At 38.6% G+C, this 21,346-nt stretch overlaps 1 protein-coding gene across 1 annotated transcript; it reads left to right on the top strand.

The window, feature by feature from the left end:
* Positions 1-1,676: 1,676 nt before the first annotated feature.
* OVCH1 (ovochymase 1) lies at positions 1,677-18,794 on the top strand (the record flags this gene model as incomplete). Its single annotated transcript, XM_010193540.1, is given in 22 exon segments — positions 1,677-1,767; positions 3,172-3,281; positions 3,938-4,029; positions 4,576-4,748; positions 5,327-5,422; positions 5,795-5,946; positions 6,616-6,811; positions 8,304-8,327; positions 9,758-9,848; positions 9,963-10,096; positions 10,505-10,645; positions 11,621-11,751; positions 12,134-12,227; positions 13,094-13,185; positions 13,187-13,226; positions 13,614-13,691; positions 14,344-14,530; positions 16,483-16,552; positions 17,122-17,317; positions 17,602-17,753; positions 18,093-18,265; positions 18,696-18,794. Coding segments are annotated over 22 exon segments (2,612 nt in total), but the record flags the coding sequence as incomplete, so codon positions are not given.
* Between the last annotated feature and the right edge of the window lie 2,552 nt (positions 18,795-21,346).

Below are 21,346 nucleotides of genomic sequence, written 5' to 3'. Positions count from 1 at the left end.
AGTTTTCAGGACAGAGTTTGTATTCAGTTGTTAGTTGTGAAACTGAACGTTTGAAGTAAAAGCTGGATTTTGTTATCCTCTGACTGGCAGAGGAATAGAACAACAAAGCCTGTAACTGAATAAATACATAAATGGTTGTTGGGATGTTGACTGACGATGGACTGGGGGGCACTGTGAAATCCTTGGCCAAATAATAGAACATATTCAACTGACTGGGACTAATGGGTCAAGTATAAGATTGTTTTCTTTAGGAGCCTGAGCAGAATTAAAAAACATGAGTCTTGTCCATTGTGATGGTAACACTAAAATAGAAAATGTTTAATTACTGTTGCAACTCATTTTAAAAGAATATATATTGTGCATTTACCTGTTGGGATCTTGAAAAAATGTAATTCTGGTAAGTTGTGACTATGCAGGTGTTCAAGACTGAAATTTGTAATAACATGCATGTATTACCCCATGTTTCTGTCTTCAAAGTTTGATGCCTTTCCCATGTGAAAATTATGGGTTTTGTGGGAATATTGAAGGTGGAAATATTGAATTATTTTTTACAAATGGACAGGAAGCTGGGGATCTCAACCAGTTAAGCCAAGGATAAAAACCCCATAAATAAACTACGTTTTTCCCTGTCTTGTGTAAATATTTATTTGTTCACAGGTATAAATATCCCATGCCCTTTCTGGTACAAATGGGACTTGTGGCTTCAGTCATCCAAAGTAAATCTGTTGCTTCTCTTAATGACTTTAATGTCTTGCTTGGTGCCTACATATTTCATATGAATTTAAGATATTTCAGATAGCATTTTAATTGCATTTACCACTTAGTTCACTCATTTCCAAGTCAGGCAATACTTGCTAAAACTGCTAAACTTTTTGGTGAGACAAAAATTTTAAGTGGAGAATTTAACTTATGCTTTATGTTTTGTGAAATCTCTAATATTGATTCAGCTGCGGATATGTTCCTTATTTAGGATTGGAACAGCCTTCTAAGGGACTGGTACCTAAATTACTGTTAAAAAGGGAGCTTAGCCATCAAAGTGACTCGGAACTGGAGCTGCTGATTGCAGCAATACTGAAATATTTTTGTAAAGCTGAGCCCTGTCCTCCTTAGTTGCCTTTCAAAAATAGGGTGTAAGCACTGCTCTTGTGGAAAAATATGACACGCTGATGCAGAGAGCTATCTTTGTCTCATACAGCACTGAGAATGCTGCCAACAAGAAGATAAACTTGTAGTATGTTTCTCAGGTCTGTGAAACTGGATAAATATAAAGCATGCAGGAAATATAAAGTATTGCCCCTTCAAGAGCTGTAGAAATCGTGGGGGCAAATCAAGCTTGATGTTCTGCTCATGCGTCTTCTGTTTTGATGAGTAGATCAGCCTGGGTACGTGTTGCTAGCAAAGTATGCAGTAGTAACTTAATTTTGTCATTTTGGCTGGAAAAAATCATTTTAGGAAGGGTTTAAGTTAGTATTTTACAGCAGAGAGTTCAGTAATTACTGAATAAAGGAATCGTGCTCCGTTAAATTTGAAAAACTTATTTGTGCGGGTAAGTGCTTTATGGATTAATGAGTAACTTCAACTTCAATTAGCTGCTGTTCTCCTGCAGTGTAATATTTGGGCTGCTTTTCCCCTGTAAAAACTCTCCTTGTTTTAACTCAGTCATTTGGCACCCCAAGATGCGCATTGTCCCCAGAAAGCTGCAGCTACTCCTGACGACAATAGTTTTTATTACAGAGGGTCGTGCTGTGCCGTCTGCTCTTCCAAAAGGTAGGATGCAATTTTCACGTCTAGCTGTAGCAGCTTTCCAAGTACTAACGGTTCTGTTCTTGGGCAGTGACAAGCATGGGAGTCAGCGCTGAAATAAAGAAGCTGCGCTTGTTTCACCCCTTAAATTTTTGACCCTATGGGCTTGTAGACCTAGAGACAAGGTAGCAGTAGAATAATTGGTCTGGTTTTCATTCTTTGCTTTTGTTCCGGTCCAAGTCTGTAACTGAAAGTTATCTTTTAGTGAATAATTGTTATGAAACTTTTGTCTGATTCCTTGATGACTCAGAATGAATAACAGTAAATAAATGTGGTTTATAATTAATTAAATAAAATGAAATGCTTTCAGGTTTGCAGCAAGTTAATGAAGGTCTTGGTTTAGCCCTTGTTTTCATTCTAAAAACTCTATTTTGGCTGTCAAAACAGGTGTGGTATCTAAACTGCCATAGGAAGTTGCTCACTTGAGCAGTCCAAAGCACAGTACTATGCAGAATGGTGTTCTCTGGCTTCAGTATCCTGCTGTGCAGACAGATGTGATGCAGTGTACATGGAAATCTCTCATCCAGCCGGTGAACACCACTGGTCCTGAAGGGGTCTGTAAAGCAGGCAGGAATCCCTGGGGCTTACAAATGCCAAGGTGCAGAGTTTGTCAAAATACAGATAATACAAGTTTGGTATAATATTAATACAAATATTAACTTTTAACTTCTAAACTAATCTTTGCATATGTTAGGAGAATAGACTTATTCAATACTGAAAGAGAAAAGGAAAGTTTTTGTTTGTGAATCTGATTTTTTTTCTTTTTAAAGTTTATATAGTTTTGCCCATTTACCCAGTACCAAATTCCTTTTGGTCAAATCCAAAACGTGAACTGCCAGGCAAGGCAATAATACACATGTGTAAATATATATATATATATGTATATATATGTTTTATTTTTTTCATTCTTTCCTAATCTTCACTGCAGCCACCTTTTTCCCATGTGCAAAGATACAGTGAGCAAAGGTGAAAGAGGACAGTGTATACAGGTATTGATCCTCCATCCCTTGAATGCAGCCACCTATCTGTCAGAAAAACAACAAAATGTCCCAAGTTTATGAATGCTAAATTTCCCCCAATGTAGTATTTACATACACATGCATTTGATCATAGAAAGCAAAATTTAATATTTATGATACACCTGAACAAAAAAGTGCTCATTTGGAGAACTTCTGCAAAATAGAGTACACTGCCTTTTTCTTAGCCCAATTCAGCCTTAGTCTGTGCAGTCTTTATTAGGACTTAGAAGATGGCAGAGAGACTGCACTTACCTCTGTACCAGGCCATGGCTTCCAATGCTGTTAATAAAAAGCAGAAAAACTTAAATCCAGACTAAATCCTTTCTTCTTTTCCCATTTTGCTCCTCAGATCCGAAGTGTGGGCAGAAAGTTCAAGAGCCAAAACCACGGAGTTACCTTAACCTTTTCACTCGGATTGTTGGAGGAAACCAGGTGAAACAAGGCTCACATCCATGGCAGGTTTGCACAAGCAAATGTGGTCCTATCTTCAGAACAAAATCCATTTTGTAGAAATGACAAAAGAAGATGACAGATCTATTTTGTGCATACTTATGGTGTATTGTTGAGCTCCACTCTGCTTTTATGAAAAGCAGTGAAGCAGACAGAGAGGACACAGAACCTGTCCTGCTCTCTGATAAACCTTTGCTTACCATTTATTGTTTTGTTTATCACTATTTCTAAAAGAGCATTTGTAGATTAGTCTATTGTAAGGAGGCATGGGTGAAACTGCTGAAAAATAGAAGGATCTTGAAGGACACTGCCCCCAGCCTCCGGCTGTTGTCAGGCATCGTGGGTTTGCAGTGCTCCTAGTGACCTGCAAAGGAAAAACTCTCAACTAACTGGAAACCTTTACAGCATGCTGAGTACTCAGAGTCTTGGCATTAGCTACCTATATGTTGCTTTTATCCAGGTACCAAGTCACAGTTGAAGGCAAAATCAAGGTTTAGGATCTCTTAGACTCAAGGACTGTGAGAATGGTGTGAAAGTGTGTTTGCTTGAAATACAGCATGTATTTTAGCTATGTGAATCTTCAGAGAGTACTGGCATGTGCTCTCTCCTTTCTTCCTCAAATGCAATCAGAGCAGATATCAAGATTTTCTTTATTTGATGTGCAGGTTTCCTTGAAGCGAAGGCAACAGCATTTCTGTGGAGGCACCATTGTTTCTGCCCAGTGGGTGGTCACGGCAGCTCACTGCATCTTAGACAGGTATGGATGCGATGTTTCAGGAGCAGGCTGCAGGTGCAGAAAAACATTGACTGTAGAAGTGTGTGTGTGCTGTAGCATCTTCTTATAGTAAATACTTGCAGATGCTGCTCTTTCATTTGTAACCAATAGGTTCCACATTTTAACAAAGTAGGAGAAAAAACAAAATCCTTGAACATCTCAATAATAATTAACAATAAAATAAACTTACAGGGATTGGTGGAGACTGATTTTTTGGAAGTGTAGGTAAAAATCTGTACCTAACTATAATTATCAGGTGACTGCAATACTTCTTTTTAACAGTAACAACTGGCAGAGTATATGCAATTAAATGGTGAATGGATATAGTACTGATCTCTTGTATGCTGATGATTTTCAGCCTTAGTGCTAAAAAAAAAAGCCCAAAAAGAGGTCTGTGAATATTGTATGCAAGGTTTCAGTCCTAATTCTGAGGTGACTTCATTGAGATTCTATTTCCTTTTATAGTTAATACTGAAACTTCATGCTAATGGATCATGTGGACTTAGAAATTTAAATTTTGTTCTACAGGAACCTACTCCAATACTTGAATGTCACTGCAGGAGAGCATGATCTGAGGATCAGGGAGAATGGCGAGCAGACGCTCCCTGTCAAGTACGCCATTAAGCATCCAAAATTTGACCCCAGGAGGCCAATGGACTATGATGTTGCCCTTCTGAAGCTGAACGGAGCCTTCAACTTCAGTAAGGCCATAGTTATCTGTGATCTTTTTTGGTGGGGAAGGTAAGGCCTTTGTTTCTCCCAGATGCTGTAAAAAGTCTTGAAACTCAGTTTAAATCCATTTCCCAGCTGTCAAATTATACCACTAAAAATCTCCAGAGTATTCTGCAACTGAAGTATTTAAAATACTGGAGATTAGTCAGAAAAACACATCAGTTGAATTAAATTATCTTCCTCAGGCTTAATGCTCCCTTGAGGAAAAGGGTATTTTTCTTTGTATGCAGGAGATTAAAATCGCATCACTGGGTTGCTCTTCCTCTGCCACCATGAAGGGGAGTGACTACTTTTTTTACTGGAAGTTTGGATCATGATAGCAGATAAGTTTAAGCTGAATGGCAAGGCCTGGGCTGGTGCTCACAGCTTTCTGTTTCCATTCTGAAACACTACAAAGTGGAGGCACAGATAAATTGTCAAATGCCAGACTAATTTTTCAGACGACACAAAAATACCAATGCCTTTTAGTTTTATAAAAAACTGAGGAAGCTTTTTATTGTTGTTCTTTCAAATACTTACCAATAAAACTCATGTCTGTGTGTGGCAGGTTCATCAGTCTTGCCAGCATGTCTTCCTGATCCAGGTGAAAAATTTGAGGCTGGATATATCTGCACTACTTGTGGTTGGGGCCGTTTGGATGAGAGTAAGCCACCTGAATTGTTCCTTGACATTCAAGTTTTTGAAGCTAGGAGCTTGATTGGGTCATAGGGAGACCAGAAAAAAAACCATCAACTGGTCGCAAGAGTTGTAATCTCAAAATGAGATCTTTGCTAGCTTCTATGAAGACCTGTGAATTATCTCTAAATGGATTGCTACAACATACAGACATGTATTTCAGTTTTGAAACATTTTTTAATTTATTCAAGTAAAACTGCATATGTACACAAAACTGGATGCTTATGTACCCATAAAATGGCTTGGAGCAAGTTTACAACCCTTCTTGTGTGTGTGTATTAGTAGTGACATTAAGTTCACCTTTCAGCATTTCTTACGAACAATTTTTTTTATATTTCAGATGGAGTACTCCCTCAGGTCTTATATGAAGTCAATCTGCCGATCCTAAACAGTAAGGAGTGTTCGAGAGCATTATCGACTCTAGAGAAGCCCATCCAAGGTGACACTATAATGTGTGCTGGATTTCCAGACGGAGGAAAGGACGCCTGCCAGGTCAGCTGGGCAGAGGGGCCTGTGCACTTACAGGTGTTCCGCAGAAGCTCAAGACTCTGTGTGACTAAATGAGTAAATACACTATAAAAGACAATATTTGGAGTGCGTTTATTTAGATGTGTGAATTCTTTCAAAGGTTCTGTAATGGGGCAATGCACTTAATTGCAAGATTACGTTTTAATTATTGTATGAGTGGCATGACAAGTTCTTGAGAGCGATTTTACAACGTATCCCAGTGCAATAATGTTTAAGGCAGTGTAACTTCAGAACGGTTGATGAATTAATTAGTTAATGTTGCTAAGATCCTAAGGATGAAAGTAGAAAGGATTGCTTTGGATTGCAGGAAGGAAAGGAAGTGAGATAAAGGTTAAGTGATTGTTCCTTGTCATGGGGGTGAAGAAAATAGCTCCTCACTCCTTTTTACATGCTAAAACACAACAGAAGTGCACCCATGAGGGGAATTAGTCTGTCTCTCCCCTCTCGACAGTCCTGACTTCACAATAATAAAGAAAGTGTCTTTCCTCGCAGCTTTTTCTAAATTCCTATTCCCTACATTGCAGGTTTGTTAGTATGGCACAAAAGAGAACAGTAACCTCTCCACGGCTTGCTCAGTGGTATGCATGGACTTTTGTAAGCTGTGGCTTGTGGGTTTTTACTTTTATTTTACAGGGAGACTCGGGAGGCCCCCTTTCGTGCCGCCGTAAGCACGGTGCCTGGACTCTGGCTGGTGTGGTCTCCTGGGGGATGGGGTGTGCTCGCGGCTGGAGAGGTAATGAGAAGAAGAAACACTACGAAAGAGGATCTCCGGGAATATTCACGGACCTCAGTGCAGTGCTTTCCTGGATTCAAGAGAATATGAGTGCTGGTATTGAGTCTCCACAGCAATGCGTCCCTCACTTGTGACAACACTGCTGTCTCATAATAATGTTTCATTTAATTTTTTCAATATATAGTACTTATATTTGTCTCATTTTTCCTGGCATAGCACTATGGCATTTCACAATGACTTTAGGTATTTGGTACTGATCGGCAGTTGCCAAAAACAAATTGAGAGCATTGTAAATGTTTGCTTCTCTTCTGCTTTGCCTTCCACTTGTACTGTATGTTTGAGTGTACTTATATACGTATAAATTTTTTAAAAACTTTAGGAATGGTCCTTTTATCCAGCTAGCCAATTAGCCTGGTGTTATTGTTTTAAGTAGAAATGCACCAGTTGAAAATGTCTGAAATCTCATACGTGCCTCTTTGAAGTCACTTTTCATTTTTCTCAGCTAAAACATGTTGGATCAGACATTTGACTACAAGGGGAAAAGTTACACTCTCAGAAGTGTTTTGCTTACTCTGAACAAAAGGCTACATGTGCCCTCTGTCCAGGGAAACAGCATGAAAATTATCCATCACTTCCAAAGTCATGGAGCTGTAGATATAAACAGCAGTCTGCCCAGGGGTGAACTTCACTCAGAGCATTAAGAAATTGAATTAGTATTTTCTTCCAGTTTGGGTTATTTTCATTAAAAGGTATTGGAGATTGTGTAAAATTCATGCAGTGCACTAAGGAGGGGTCTTTAGAGGTTTTGCTAGTCAATTATAAAAAAAAAAAATGGAGAGGGGGAAAAAAACAAAAACATTCCTGTTAGAAACCTGCTTCAACTGGTAATTGAAAACGAAAACCCTTATAATGTCGGAGCAAAATGAAAAGGGTTTAGCTCTGAAAAATATTTTGTTTTTCAAAATAAAAAAAAAATAAAGAAAAGAGAGAAAGGGACTTTTAATTAACAGTTTACTGGTTGGCCCATTTCATTATCAGGAAAAAAGAATGTGATTAGCCATTGTGGTAATTAAAGTGTGTTGGCCCCTAATGAACAGAAAAAGCAATTTGGTAGGTACAGTGAAAACACAATTGTCAATTGCATTGCACTGGGTTTTGCTTGGTGCAAAATCACACTGGTGCAAAAGATCTCAACTATAACTGCTGTCAGGCTTCATGTCTCTGTGTCCTTGATGTGACGATGGCAGTTGGGTTCTGCTACCCTTACCTGAGATGTATAGTGTTTACTCAACAAGTACACAGAAAAAGAGTACTGCGCTGCACAGACTGAGCCACGGCCTCTCAGTGTATGATTAATTCTAGAAGTGGCTACTCCAGAACTGTTTATTCCAAAGTCAACATTGCCTGAACTTGCAATTTTGTTCTAATTCCAGGCCTAGTTTATTGTAGAAGCATTTGAATTTGCCTCAGTGCTAGCTGTATAAAATTGCCATTTCACAAGGATTAAAATAAAGCCTACATTGTGAACATGAAACTACAGTCATTTATTCTTCTTTTTCTACCTTCCTCCCTATCTCTCCTTTATTAGATCTGAAAATGAAAAGCTCCACAGGTGAGTACAGTATTTTTCAGTATCTTCTATCTGTTGGAGCATAAAATACCCCCAAAATAGTCTGATATATAATCTTTGGAGGAAGAAACGTGAAGAAGCTTGACTCATCAAAGCACATTTAAATGTATACTTTAAATATAAACCTTCTGGTTCTGTAAAAGAAAAAAAAAATACTTATGTAGGGTTGTACTTATGTACTGGTGACTTCAAAAAGGAATTTTCCTTAAGACAGCTACATATACAAAACCATATTTTATTGAAATACAAACAAAATTAATGGGAAAAAAGTAGAACAGAACCTCATGCAATGTGTGTAATCTGGTTAGTGAGGTTGATTCTCTATAAACATAGATTCTAAGTAGAAAGTATGATGTAAATTGTAATACTTTTATGCAGTCTATGATAAAACTATTTCCTTGCCTGATGTCTATTTCTCTGAATAGAATGAGAACAAAACAAAACAAACCACATGCACACACAAAACCAAACCCAACAAACCACGAAACCCAGCCTTGACTATAACATGTTTTAAAGTTGAATCCTTACTTTGATTCTGCCATGTTTATGTTCTTGTTGGGTGCTCTGTTCATCTAGGTACAAGTTCACATAGAGATACTAGGAACAGCTCTTGTGAACTGAATCTTAAACTTTTAATTTTAGTAATCTAGAGTGAGATTCCTCAGATGATAAACAAGCCTGAGCGCAAGGTCACTTTGTATAGACTTGCTGTGGCCAGTGAGAACTGGGTATGTAAGTGTTGCTTGTGTCTTTTTGAAATTTTGTATTGGTCTTCCTAGAATGCTTCAGGTAAGATAATCTTGTAAGTACATGACTCCTTAAATTTATTTTTATATACATAGTTGTTGATTAAGGTCTTACTGGCTTACCTGGCAAGAAGGAAAGGCAAGAGGAGATAATTTTTGTAAGTAATTGTGTTTCTAGTACACTTATCTGGAGAGGAAAGCTTCTGTTTCTTCTATTAAAGTGTCTTCAATACTATATTATACTGTTAAAAAAGTCTTCCACTGTAACATAACTAAGGACATTATTACAAATGGGCTGCATTGAACACTTTTCTTATGTCCTGAGGTATGCATTTTTCCTCCCTGAAAAATATACTGAAGTCCTCATTTAACAAATAGTTTCAGTAAGGTAAAAAGCAAGCACTGCCAATTTTACAATAAAATATGACAGTGCACTGGCAGGGCTTGATTTTTTTTCTCCCAAATAATTTGTTTTAAAACTGACTTACCATAAATCTAAATAAAAGAGAGAAGACCCAGCACCAATCTGCCAGCAGCTGAGGTACAGCTGAGTAATCTTGAGTCTCGCAATATTCTCTAGATATTTGAAATTTTGGTGCAACAGATGATTGCATATGCAAACCTGATCCTAACAAAATCCTATTTTGTTTTAACTCTACAATGCAGCATTTTGTAGCATTCAGGATGGCAAACTCCCTGATGGTGAAGGACAATTACATTTTCCTGGAAGTCCCAAACAGTTCTATCAAAACCACCAGTAAGTAAACAAAACACAGTCCTTCCCCAGAAACTACTCCTGGTACTGGTGTAGTTGTGGTTTGGGGTTTTTTTTGTTGCAGTTTTGTGAACACGAACTAATCTGTTGTTCCAGATTGTGTATATGGACTCTATTTGTACCAGAAGGGAACTATATATTGCTTCATTTCCCCCACTTTGATATAGAGCCAGAAACATTTTGTGACTATGATTCTTTATCAGTCTATTCAAAAGATGACAGACTTGTTGGTGAGTTGCTGTCCTTTTATTTTTTTGAAATAATGTCAACGTACTCATTCAATCTAATGGCAAGTATGCCCAGCGAGGACATTGTGGTTGATTACTTTTCCTTACATTTTCATGATGTATATATTTTGACATATGATCTAAAATAAAAGAGAAAGAGAGTGGGAGGCAAAAGAAGGGAAAACGCCTGATGGGGAACTGTGTCATCATATGACTTGCTGGTGTTGAGGATTTTCAATTTTTAATAGTGTGCATCTTTTATTTGGCTAATGGATTAATAGACAATATAGAGGAACGGATAAGCAATTTCCTTTTCATCCTTAGATTTGTATAGCCAAGTACTTAAAATGGTACAAGCAAGCATACTAAAGTGACTTTAAATGGTGATTATTCTCTAATATTGTATTTCATGGAAATTCTGTGGAGAAGATCTTCCATTACCTATTTTGATTGGCTCCAATAGTATAAGACTGAAATTTGTATCTGACAACAAGGATTATGGAACTGGTTTTTCCATGACCTACAAAGCTCTTATACCAGATATTCTTCCTGGTAAGTCTAAGTCTAGTAATATATCTGCCTGCATTATTGAGTGGTGGCCTGAAACTTTTCAGGACAAAGTAAATCAGAAGAAGTTACCATGATTTTTCTTTGTGGATGATGTTATGAACAAGGTAAGTGTGCTTATGCTGCTGTGTGACATTGTGGAGAAACTGGGATGCCAGAAAGAGATAGCTGCTGAGATGCAGCTGAGAGAAGCCCTCCTTCACCTTTCCCTCTTCTCCATCCACTTTATGCACAATCTCATTTCCTTCCAGAACATTTTAGAACTTAATAAGATTAGTCAAATTAGCAGAATTTTCAGATGAAAGCTGCTTTGCTAGTCCCAGGTGTGCTTTCCTGGAGGGCCCCTGAGGGAGGCAGCTAATGCTAAAAAATATGTAGTGGAGTATTGCTTTTGGTTTTGCTGTGCAGAGCAGTTTACCAGGTCTAGGGAGCAGGCCCAAGGGCTGTCTGCTGAGTCTGGGTAATCCTGTTAGAGACAGATGTCTGCTGTTCCTGGTTCTGCAGCTTTTCCAACTGGCTTCTTTCCTCTGCAGAGTGTAAGGGCAGAGTGTAGGGAGGGACCCCTTCTGAGGGGCCTTGCCACTGTGTAGCCCATCAGGAAAACATATCCGCTGGTTGTGTTTTATGTCTTCACTTTCATTGCCAAAGAAAGCTGGCAAATGTTCACCTGACGTGCCTGTGCCCTGCTCTTCTGTCCCCGCACACAGGTACCCGTGGCTGCAGTGCACCACATGTAGCCAAGGGGGAGTGCGATAGTCATGGATTGAATTGCTCTTCTGCCTGGGAACAGATTAAATTTTTTCTTTACATCTTTTTCAGACAGAAGGATCTGGCTTGTTACTCTTGTCCTGTTCTCTCTCTCAGCTGTATCAAAGCACCACAGGTGGAACTCTGGATTTTTTTGTGAATGATTTAATAGGAAATCACAATGCCTCCATTTTTATTTTTCTGGACTCTTAGATTCTGGCTGTGAGTTCTTAGCTGTCCTTTTTGAAGAAGGAGTGTTACAAAGTATGCACTATCCAGAGCACTACAGCAACATGGCACGCTGTCAATGGATTATCTGTGCGCCAGAGGACCACATAATCAAGGTATGATATGAGCCCTTCTTGTTTCTACAGAATGGAAGTGGGCACCATTGAGTTAACGAGAAATTGCACAGCTAAGGACAAGCAAGATCATGCAGCATAAGCCTGAGTAATGCTGCTGAACGCAGTTAAGAGAAATCACTTTCCACCCCAGAAGCTTAGATAGTTTTTGATTTCTCCTTTATAGTAAAATAGGGTTTCCTGGTTTAAATTTTATCATAAGAGCAAATCTAATAAGCTATGAATCACCTGGGAGAGGTCTGAATGTCACAGAAATCACATCCTAAAGCAATCATTGACAATACGAAAGATCCTATTATGATCTTTGATTTTTTTTCTGTGTGAATTTAACAACAAGGTTCGCTTTTTCATTTTTTATTTATAGCTTACATACCAGTTTTTTGAAGTAGAAGAGAGTGAAGATTGCTCTTACGATGCCATGGCTGTGTATGAAGATGTGGGAAAAAAGGAGGAAATTGGTCTGACTTTTGATTTTTCACATATTTTGGGGATGAACTATTTATTTTATGATGTTCACTAGCCCTGTTTTATAGCCTAAACCCAAGAGTCTCTCTTGATTTTACCTTGACATTTTATCTTGATTTTTGATCCTGAACTCTAGAGTCTCGGGTGATGTTATAGGTATTCCAGTACCTTGAAAAATACCTACAGGTATTGCTGCTTCTGTTCCACTTACAGAGGCAAAACCACATTGAACAGAACAGTTTAGTGTATTTAAATTCTATATGACATGCAGTTCTGAATTCCTGCAAATGAAGAAAAGGGCATAAAACAATCATCTGTTTTTACAGCAATGATCAGACACAGAAAGCATCCAAGAGGTCTCCTTTTCAGAGCCCAGTTGTTCTTCACTCCAGATGTGTATTCATGTAATTCTTGCCACCTTGCTGAAGATTCTCCTGGCTTACTTCGAAGGAGAAGAATACATGTCCCAGTCAACTGATTTTGGCACTTGCTGATGCTGGTGTTTAGATTAGCACTTGCAGATGCTAGTGCTGAAACACTAACAAGGGGAAATTAAGTTTCCATTGTGTTCTATATGTAATGGCAGCCTATGAGCATGAGCGCTACAACAGTCTCTTTTGAAATAATGCGAGAGTGTCCTTGTTCTTATGAGATAATAACTGAACAAGGACAGACAGGAATGATACAACAGTCCTTCAGCCTCAGTCTGCTTATCTCTACTCCTCTCTTGTGCATAGTTAGTTTTTACCCTTTGGTGTGAAAGATAAAATGCACAGAATATTGGGTACCCACTGCTGAAGAGATAAGGATGAAAAAGTGCATGTTAATCTGCAGTGCACCTTTGTTTCCTTGTCTTTAGCCAAGTCTTGTGGATTTGCCCTACCAGCACCCATTCTAAGCTCCTCTGCTATGATGTTGGTTGTCTTTCGCACTGATGAAACAGAGACCTTTGGGAGGATTCAGAGCTACCGTCACTTTTGTTCATGTGACAGGTAATAGAAGTAACTTGTGAGGCACCACAAAGGGCTCTTCAGTGAATCTGGCTATTCAGAATTATTCTGCTGTAGGAGATTCTCATCTAGGAAATTGTTTCCGTGAAAAAACTGTATTGTGCACCTATGTAGGCATTAAACAAAGGACCTATTGAGTGGGCGAAGAGAAACAGTGAATCTACCCAAAACCTCAGAGTTTTTTTTGTGTAAGAGTACTTTGTTGCATTTTAAATGACACTTTTACCACTATGTGAAGATGTAATGGCATCAGTCTCTACTGTAGAAAACTATTCCTTCTATAAAAGTGATGATAAAGGAAATACAAATTTGTAGTAACAATACAACTCAAGACAGCCTACTAGCGCATTTGCTATTTTTATTTGCTAGATTTAGACACTTTGAATTCAACTAGTGAAGAATATAAAGATATGGATATGACTGAAGAAGAAATAAAAGTTACAACAGGTAAGACAACTCAAGTTATATTTTCTTCATGGGAACAGGGAGTACCTTGTGAACTATAATTTAAGTGTTTTCTCTATATATTTAATGGATGCAGTCTGAGTTGTCCCAGAATTTTTCATTAAGTTTTTCTGAGGAAATAAAAAGACGAATAGTAACACTTCTATGCTTTAGATTTAGAATAGCAGAACGTGTTTTTTTTTCTTGTTCCCTCCATCTTGTTAAGTCATTTACAGCAAAGCAATGATGCTATTTCAGATTCTATGTCAGTTCACACCTGCCTGCTTTGGTGAAAATAATTGCAAAGAGTACAGGATAGTTGAAAATAGTAACCAGCATTTTAGAGCTTCCCTTTTTCCCTCCAGTACTTTATGGAGAATGAGATGAGTCCATATTCGTTACAGGTTTGAGGCTAAAACTTTTGAAGGTAAACAGTTGCTTTCATTTTGGTGAAGCTCTGTTTTTGCTAACATAATCTCCTCATGTTATCTCTAAACATTTGGATTCTTTGGAATGAGGGAATTTGAAAGATTTAGGAAAAAAGGGAGAGGGAAAGCCTGAGAATTTATGGGTTAGCTCTTAAACAGGCTGTTTTTTGCTTCTCAAAATTTTTACCTATAAAGACTTCTTCAGACATCAGTATTGTCCATTTCAGATGATATTTGTGGGATGCCTTCAAATCAGCCCAGGTTCATCTTCAGTAGGATAATTGGAGGTGAAGAAGTTGTACCATACTCATGGCCTTGGCAGGTCAGTGTACAAATTTCAGATGAGCACATCTGTGGAGGAGCGGTTCTGGCCAAAGAATGGGTTGTCACAGCTGCTCAATGCTTTACCTCTAAGTAAGTATATGGGGATGAACCCATCCGCAGGATCATTTGTAATGGCACAGTGTGTCTCTGCAGTGGGGTGGTTCTGCCCAGGGTGCCTGGCATAGTTTTGGTTACTACCTCCTTGCAGCTCACTCTGGCATAAGATTCTTTTGCTCCACACACACGTACCAGGATCACAGCAGCTACTTAGGAAGTAAGTAGCCTGCGTCTGCAGGCTTGGTTTTCATTCAGATGTGTTTTCAGAAGAGATGGCAAAATACTAAGTCTCTTGTCATCCATCACTTACTCCTAAGTAACTTCTTTGTGGTTGGGTCATTTACAGAGCATGTTTTCATCAGGCAGAATCAACCTATCCACAAATTCAAAAATTACTGAATTTGTATAGATTCTGGAGGACATACAGGAGGGTTTTGTGCACAGGGTTGTTGCCATACACTTATTAAGAAGCTATCAATCTGTTAAATCAGATTACATGGAAATTTTTCTGTTCTTATTGAGAGGAGCCAAAAGGATAGCCTGTGTGACTATTGGACTCTTTAAAATACTTTATAAAATTGAATTTCTTGATTCATCTCCTAGTCTGAACACTACTGGATTGTTCTGAATTTCAAATCAATCACAAATATATTAATTTAAAATTTACAAACCTTGAGTCATTAAAATATTTTTTTAAAATCCTCCCAGGATTGCTTTGATATTTAGGTATTTCAGGCCTGTTTTCAAATAAAGTTGCAATTAGTTGAAAATGAGGGTAGGCTTTCAAAAGCCTTGAATGCCAAAAATGCCTTGACATCTATATATTCTCCATTTATTTGATTCTCTTCCCTACCCACACAAAGCTGCATATCTGAAATGCAAGTGCTCTTTTGAATTTTGGACTTTGCCTTCTGAGTTTCTAAATACTAGTTTGCAAAATTTTATGCCAGGATGTTGTGGTTTATACAGTTGCTCTATCACCTGATGTCTCCTCCCCACCCATGGAGGGGGGTCGGGAAAAGGAAAGGAGATTCATGGGTTGAAATAGAAATATATTTAATAAAATAATAACAAAAATTAATATTAATAACAATGTTAATATAAAGTACATAGAGTTATACTCAGCCAATATTGTGGGGGAGTGGATGTCAGGGGTGGGATGGTAAACAAGTCCCTCTCGAGATGTCAGCGGAGGAAGAGGGAAGAAGAGAGAGAAAGAAGGAGGGCCATCCCTCACAAACTCCTCAATTTATAGTCAATGTGAAGTTTATGGCATAGAATAGTTTTAATTGGTCAGCTTTGGTCATCTGCCCTGGCTTTCATTCCTCCTAGCTTCTGCACCTTGCTGACTCAAAACTATTAAAGACTTTGATCGCTGTGGCAACCTGCATACCAGCATCAGCTGAAAAACTATAACAAAGTGTTATCACTTTGTTCCCATGAAATAGAGTGTTGTACTCCTTACAGAATCACAGTTTTCCCAACAGAGAACTGACTCTAAAATTCTGTCTCAAATTTACATAAATGGATGAACGATGCTGCACAACTGAACAATTTCATCAGGGAGATAAGACATTTTCAGGGAGTTGAGAGGGTTTGGTTAAGAAACTGACGGTGAAATAAAATGTTTCTGTTGCATTTCTTTATATAATTTAATGGGACCAGCACTGTTCCTGGATCATGTGGACCATGCAGACCCTGTGTTCTGCATCCGACACTCTCAGTCCATATAAAAGTGACCTTCCTCTCAGTTCACTATGTGTTTAAGAGATCCTGCTTCACCATCATAAGAATATTATTACATGCTCCCTAGAAGGCAATGGGAAGATTTCCATAGATTTGAATGGGAGTATGGGCCTCAAGAGTTGTTGGCCTAGGAATTTGTAGGGTCCTAGTATCTATTTTGAGTGGGGGCAAGTTTAAGATTCCCAGGTTTCAAGAATGCTGTTACATCAGCCTAAGCATATACCCTACTTTTTTTTAAGGGAACTGTACAGAGACTTATGGATGGTGGTAACAGGACTTCATGATCTTGGAGAGCAAGAATACAAACAGGTACTGTAAGCTCTGCTTAATAATAAAATATAAATAAAACTTGCAAAATAGTTTTTACAGTAAATGCACCTCCCAAATTGTTCATGATGCAGCAACCTAACAGCCTGCATGCTGACCCTAATCTGCATTTACACAGGAGCTTTTGTGTGACTCTCAGAGAAACTGTATCAACATTGACCTGTGCCTTCCCCAGTAATGAACCCCAAAGCTCAGTGTTCTGGAGGAGGTGTGAGTGGGGAGGTATTGTCTCTAAATTCCCTGGTTACTATTACCAAGACAGGAATAATTTGGGCACAACTTTCTACTTTGTTCAGGCTGCACAAATGTTTTTCCAAGACCCTTTCTCTACACTTGCTAGATGAAGTTTCCTCTATGTTCCCTGATCCATATCCAAGAGGTATAATTTTGACTTCTTAATATAAGAAATCTGGTAACTTCAGTCACTGCTTTTAAATGTTTCCTTCTCTTAAGGTATCTTGAACGTGGCCTGAAAATTTATAAAACCAAAGTGACTTAAAGAGTCATATTTCCAAGTCATTCAGAAAACATCCATGTCCTTGCTTTCCTAGAAAAGGTCAGTAAAGCAGTACATTATCCATCCAGGTTTTAACAAGACCACTATGGACTCTGATATCGCCTTACTGCAACTGGCTGAGCCCTTAGAGTTCAACCGCTACGTGCGCCCAGTGTGCCTCCCTGCCAAGGAGGAGGTGCTTCAGCCCTCCAGGGTCTGCGTTGTCACCGGATGGGGTGCACGTGAAGAAGGTATGCAGTCTTTGCCATTCTGAAGGTAGAGCACGCTGTAGCTGTGTTTTAAATACTACATTCTCTGTTGTAACATTCATTCTGTCTACACATTAGTTTTAGGAGAACAGATGTGTTAAAATTTTTCACTTCTGTAAGCTCAGCTAAACATGGAGGGAAATGGGTGGGAGGAAAGAAATAATATAATTCAGATTGAGATAATTTTAAAATGGGAAAAGTAAAGCTTCTTTCTGAAATCACTAATTCATGCCTTTACTGGTTTCTGGTGTGTCTTTTACTTCAAGACAGAGAAAAGGGGAAAAAACTGCATCAGCTGGAAGTTCCCATCCTGGTGCTTGATGCATGTCAGAGCTACTACGTACACCTTCCCAGTAAAGTGACCCAGAGGATGATCTGTGCTGGATTTCCTCTGGAAGAAGGCAAGGACTTGTGCACAGTAAGTGGGGTGCATCACCTTTGCCTTCTGACACTTGGGGTATGGCCAGATAAGGGTTCAGATGGGTTCTGAAAAGGGGAGTGTTAAAACCTTACTAAGCTGTTTTCTTGCAAACAGGCTGTAGGTGATTTACAGTGAAACACTCCTTAGCAGTAGGATGTTAATTACTCATATTGCAAAAAAGAGGTACTTCCCTTGAACAAAGGTTATTTCTTCCTCTGTCTTTTAAAAACAGAAAACCTCAAACATATAAGTAGCTGGTACCTCGTAGCTGGATGATATTTTAAAAACTTAAGGAGTGATGTTATCTCATAATGAGATTCCTTTATCCTTGTGCAGGGTGATTCTGGTGGCCCATTAGTTTGTCCTTCAGAAGATAACTCGGGATTTTACACCCTTCATGGAATCACCAGCTGGGGTTTGGGATGTGGAAGGAAAAGCTACCCAGGAGTATACACAAATGTTGGTGTTTTTGTTGACTGGATCAAGCAGACTGTTAATAGTAGCGGTATGTATAAAAAAAACCCAAGCAACCAAAACCAACAAACCAATTACATGAATCCTTTTGCTATTATTTGTTGGTTAATTTGAGATCTTTTCCAAGGTGCCAATTTTATATTTGGGTGTACAGCAGTTCCTGAAATCTTGACTGTTTAAAATACCCCTAGCTGAATGCCCAGAAACAGATGAATCTAAATTGGTAGTCACTTCTGAAAACTTTATTTCTTCCAGATGTATTAATATTCCCCTCTCTATTGCATTTATTTTGTTGAATGTGTTTTCCTTACTGCTGCTTTGCTGCTTTGTTTCTCAGGGTTGGGAGGAGGTAGGGAGGCATGAACTGGCACATGATGACAGCTGAGCCCACTTCGACAAGCTTACAGCCTGTCCTTGCTGACAATCTGCAAAGTTTACCCTGTTTTATTTTTCTCCTTTTTCTAGATCTCCCTGTGTTCATGGTATGACCATTGAAAGAGCAGTTCCGATGGACCACATTGTAAAACACTTCCAAACCACAAATGTCATTGAAAGCAGAATTTGGTGAGGTCGTGTTAGCTCACGATTGGTGAATAGATTCCAAAGCTGATACTTACCCTGGTGAATTTAGCACTGATTTACCTGAATTGAGACTTTGGCTTTACATGTGTGTGCTTGGGGCAGACAACTACCTTCTGACACACTGTTCATCATCTTAGAAGGAAAGAGAGGAAAAGCAAGCCACCATATGTCAAGCATTCATGCCTTGAATGTAGTACTGGAAAGCATAAAAATACTGCAGAAATGAGCTGAAATAAGTACTTGTGTAAAGCAAGTGAAGGAGCAGTCAGTCATCTTTCCACTAAGGTCAGTGAGAGTGTTACCTCTGGCTCTGAGAGGACCTAGGTAGTGGCAGTAGTAGTGCATCACCAAGGAGCAGAAGAACATTGTCTACTCATTAGTGGTGTGAATCAATCCCCTTGCTGGGAAAGGGATATTTGTAACAGTTGTGTGTTGTTTAAACAGATAAAAGTGTTTGAAAAGACAGGTGTTAGAGGCCAAGGGTCTTTGGCACCATGCAAGAACTGACAGCTATCCTAATTAATCTATGTATGCAATTAAAAAGGTACTGTGCAATCCGCACACTTCAAACCAAGCACAGTTACTTGCAAATAGCAGTTTAATGCCCCAATAGCTGCTTACACAAGAAATACTGATGACAGGCTCCTATTAGCTTTGCAGACTGTTCTGTACACAGTCTCAGTGCTTAGAAACTAGATCAGTGTGGTGGTACAGTAGGTAACACAAGTGTAATCCTTCTTTGACTCAATGGTCTGGAAAGTAACTAGAAAGTAATATAACTAATTTTGTTTCTGTCAATATAAATAGCAAAAGTCTTTAAAGATGTGTTTCTCATAAGTGCATTTGGTGCCAGTAATCCTACTTTTTTATGACATTAGTTTAGAACAACTGATTTTTTTTTAAAGATCTATTTTTATTCTATAGCTGAGGAAAAAAAATAATCGCTACCTTTCTTCCCAAATTAATATAGTAAATGTTTTTCACCAGTTTCTTCTCTTCACTGTAAAGTTTTAGGCAAAATTCCACAAAATAACCTGGAGCAAGAGCTTTCTGTGAAACTATGAAAACACCTCATGGTGAAAGGACTATGGACAAATTCAGATAAAGTGCAAGGTGGAGCTGTATTGCATTATTGATAGAGTATGCTTGCTCTATCTTTGATAAGGTCTTTGAGGAGGTCTTTGGAGAGCAATGCAGGGAAAAGATCCTTTGTAATTTTTCGGTATGGAAGTCTGTTAATGTTATGGTGGAAGTCGGTATTGGCTAATGCTATCTGTTTAACTGTGCTGGGAGCAGATGTGTCTCATCACTTGGCTGCTGTTCTGTTTTGCTTAACAGGAAGAAGATGACGTAAAATACCTGTAAAGTTTTTATCTGCTTATTTATCTAATTGAAGGATATCATGTGGGTGTGTTCAGAAAAATAAAAAGGTGGAGGGAGAACTACAGGTGGTATCAACTGTGCTAGCCCAGTTGAATGCAGTGGTGGTACGCTGATAAATCAGTAGCTCTTTAAAAAATTCCTTTCATAGTCAAAATGATATCCTGAATTATTTGTATTTGATTTGATTGTTAGGGTACATTTTCCTTGACTGCATGATGTTGACCTTTTGTGTTTCTCTTAGTATGGTTTTACAAGTAGTCTGGTTTTGCTTTATTTGTTGCACCTTTTTAGTCTATTGTAAGCTGCCAGTATCTTTTAGCAATAATGTGTGCTGTTTTGTGATGCCAATGAAATCTGATAAAAAAATAAATAAATAATTACTTTTGATGAAGTTCATGTAATGGAATTGTATTTTAGTTTTCACAAAATTTATATGAAGTCCACTTTAATTCTTGACAGTTATATGAGGCTTTTCTGAACCCTACAGTCAAAAGGTAGGATACTGGTAGCCTACCTGAGTAGTGAGGTAGGCCCAGGTTTCCTGCATGCTTAAAATCTGGATATAAACTTTCTTCTGTTGCGTGTAAGTAAAAATATCTTCTTTATAACATTATTTGGAAGCACATGAAGGCTCATTGCATTGTTCATTGGCACTGTGCTAAATATTTAGAATAAAAGTCTGTGTCCAAAAATATTTTGTTCTGACCTCTGGTTAACATGAGCATCTGTGACTAAGTCTTGCTGCTCGGTCCTGCATTGGAATGGTCCTGCTCTGTACGTGCGTGTGGGCACATGTGCTGGGAGTCCATCCGTATTGCCAGTGATCCACGTAACCACTCCTGCAAAGGCATCTCTTAGAGCATTTTTGTAACTTTTGTTGGAAAGGGGAGATCTTAATCAGAAAATAGAAAGGGTCCATTGTTAGAGCATGTCTGGCAATAGTATACAAGAAACTATTGTCTGAAATCTGGGTCCTGGCCATATAGCCTGACAAAGGATATTAAAAATGCTGGTCTCTGACTCTGTGGCATTACTTCTGTGAATTCTTGGTTCGTAATTCTTTTTGCCATCTCCTTCTTTTCCAGCCTAGGACAGCATAGTGTCTTACTACACCGTACTGTTATGGGTTGCTTGTGCTCCTGTGACCACAC

The sequence above is a fragment of the Mesitornis unicolor genome, unplaced genomic scaffold (assembly GCF_000695765.1).
Source record: "Mesitornis unicolor isolate BGI_N332 unplaced genomic scaffold, ASM69576v1 scaffold27011, whole genome shotgun sequence".
NCBI classification, from domain to species: domain Eukaryota; kingdom Metazoa; phylum Chordata; class Aves; order Mesitornithiformes; family Mesitornithidae; genus Mesitornis; species Mesitornis unicolor.
The sequence above is the reverse complement of the archived record's forward strand: the minus strand, read 5'-3'. Positions and strand labels throughout refer to the sequence as shown.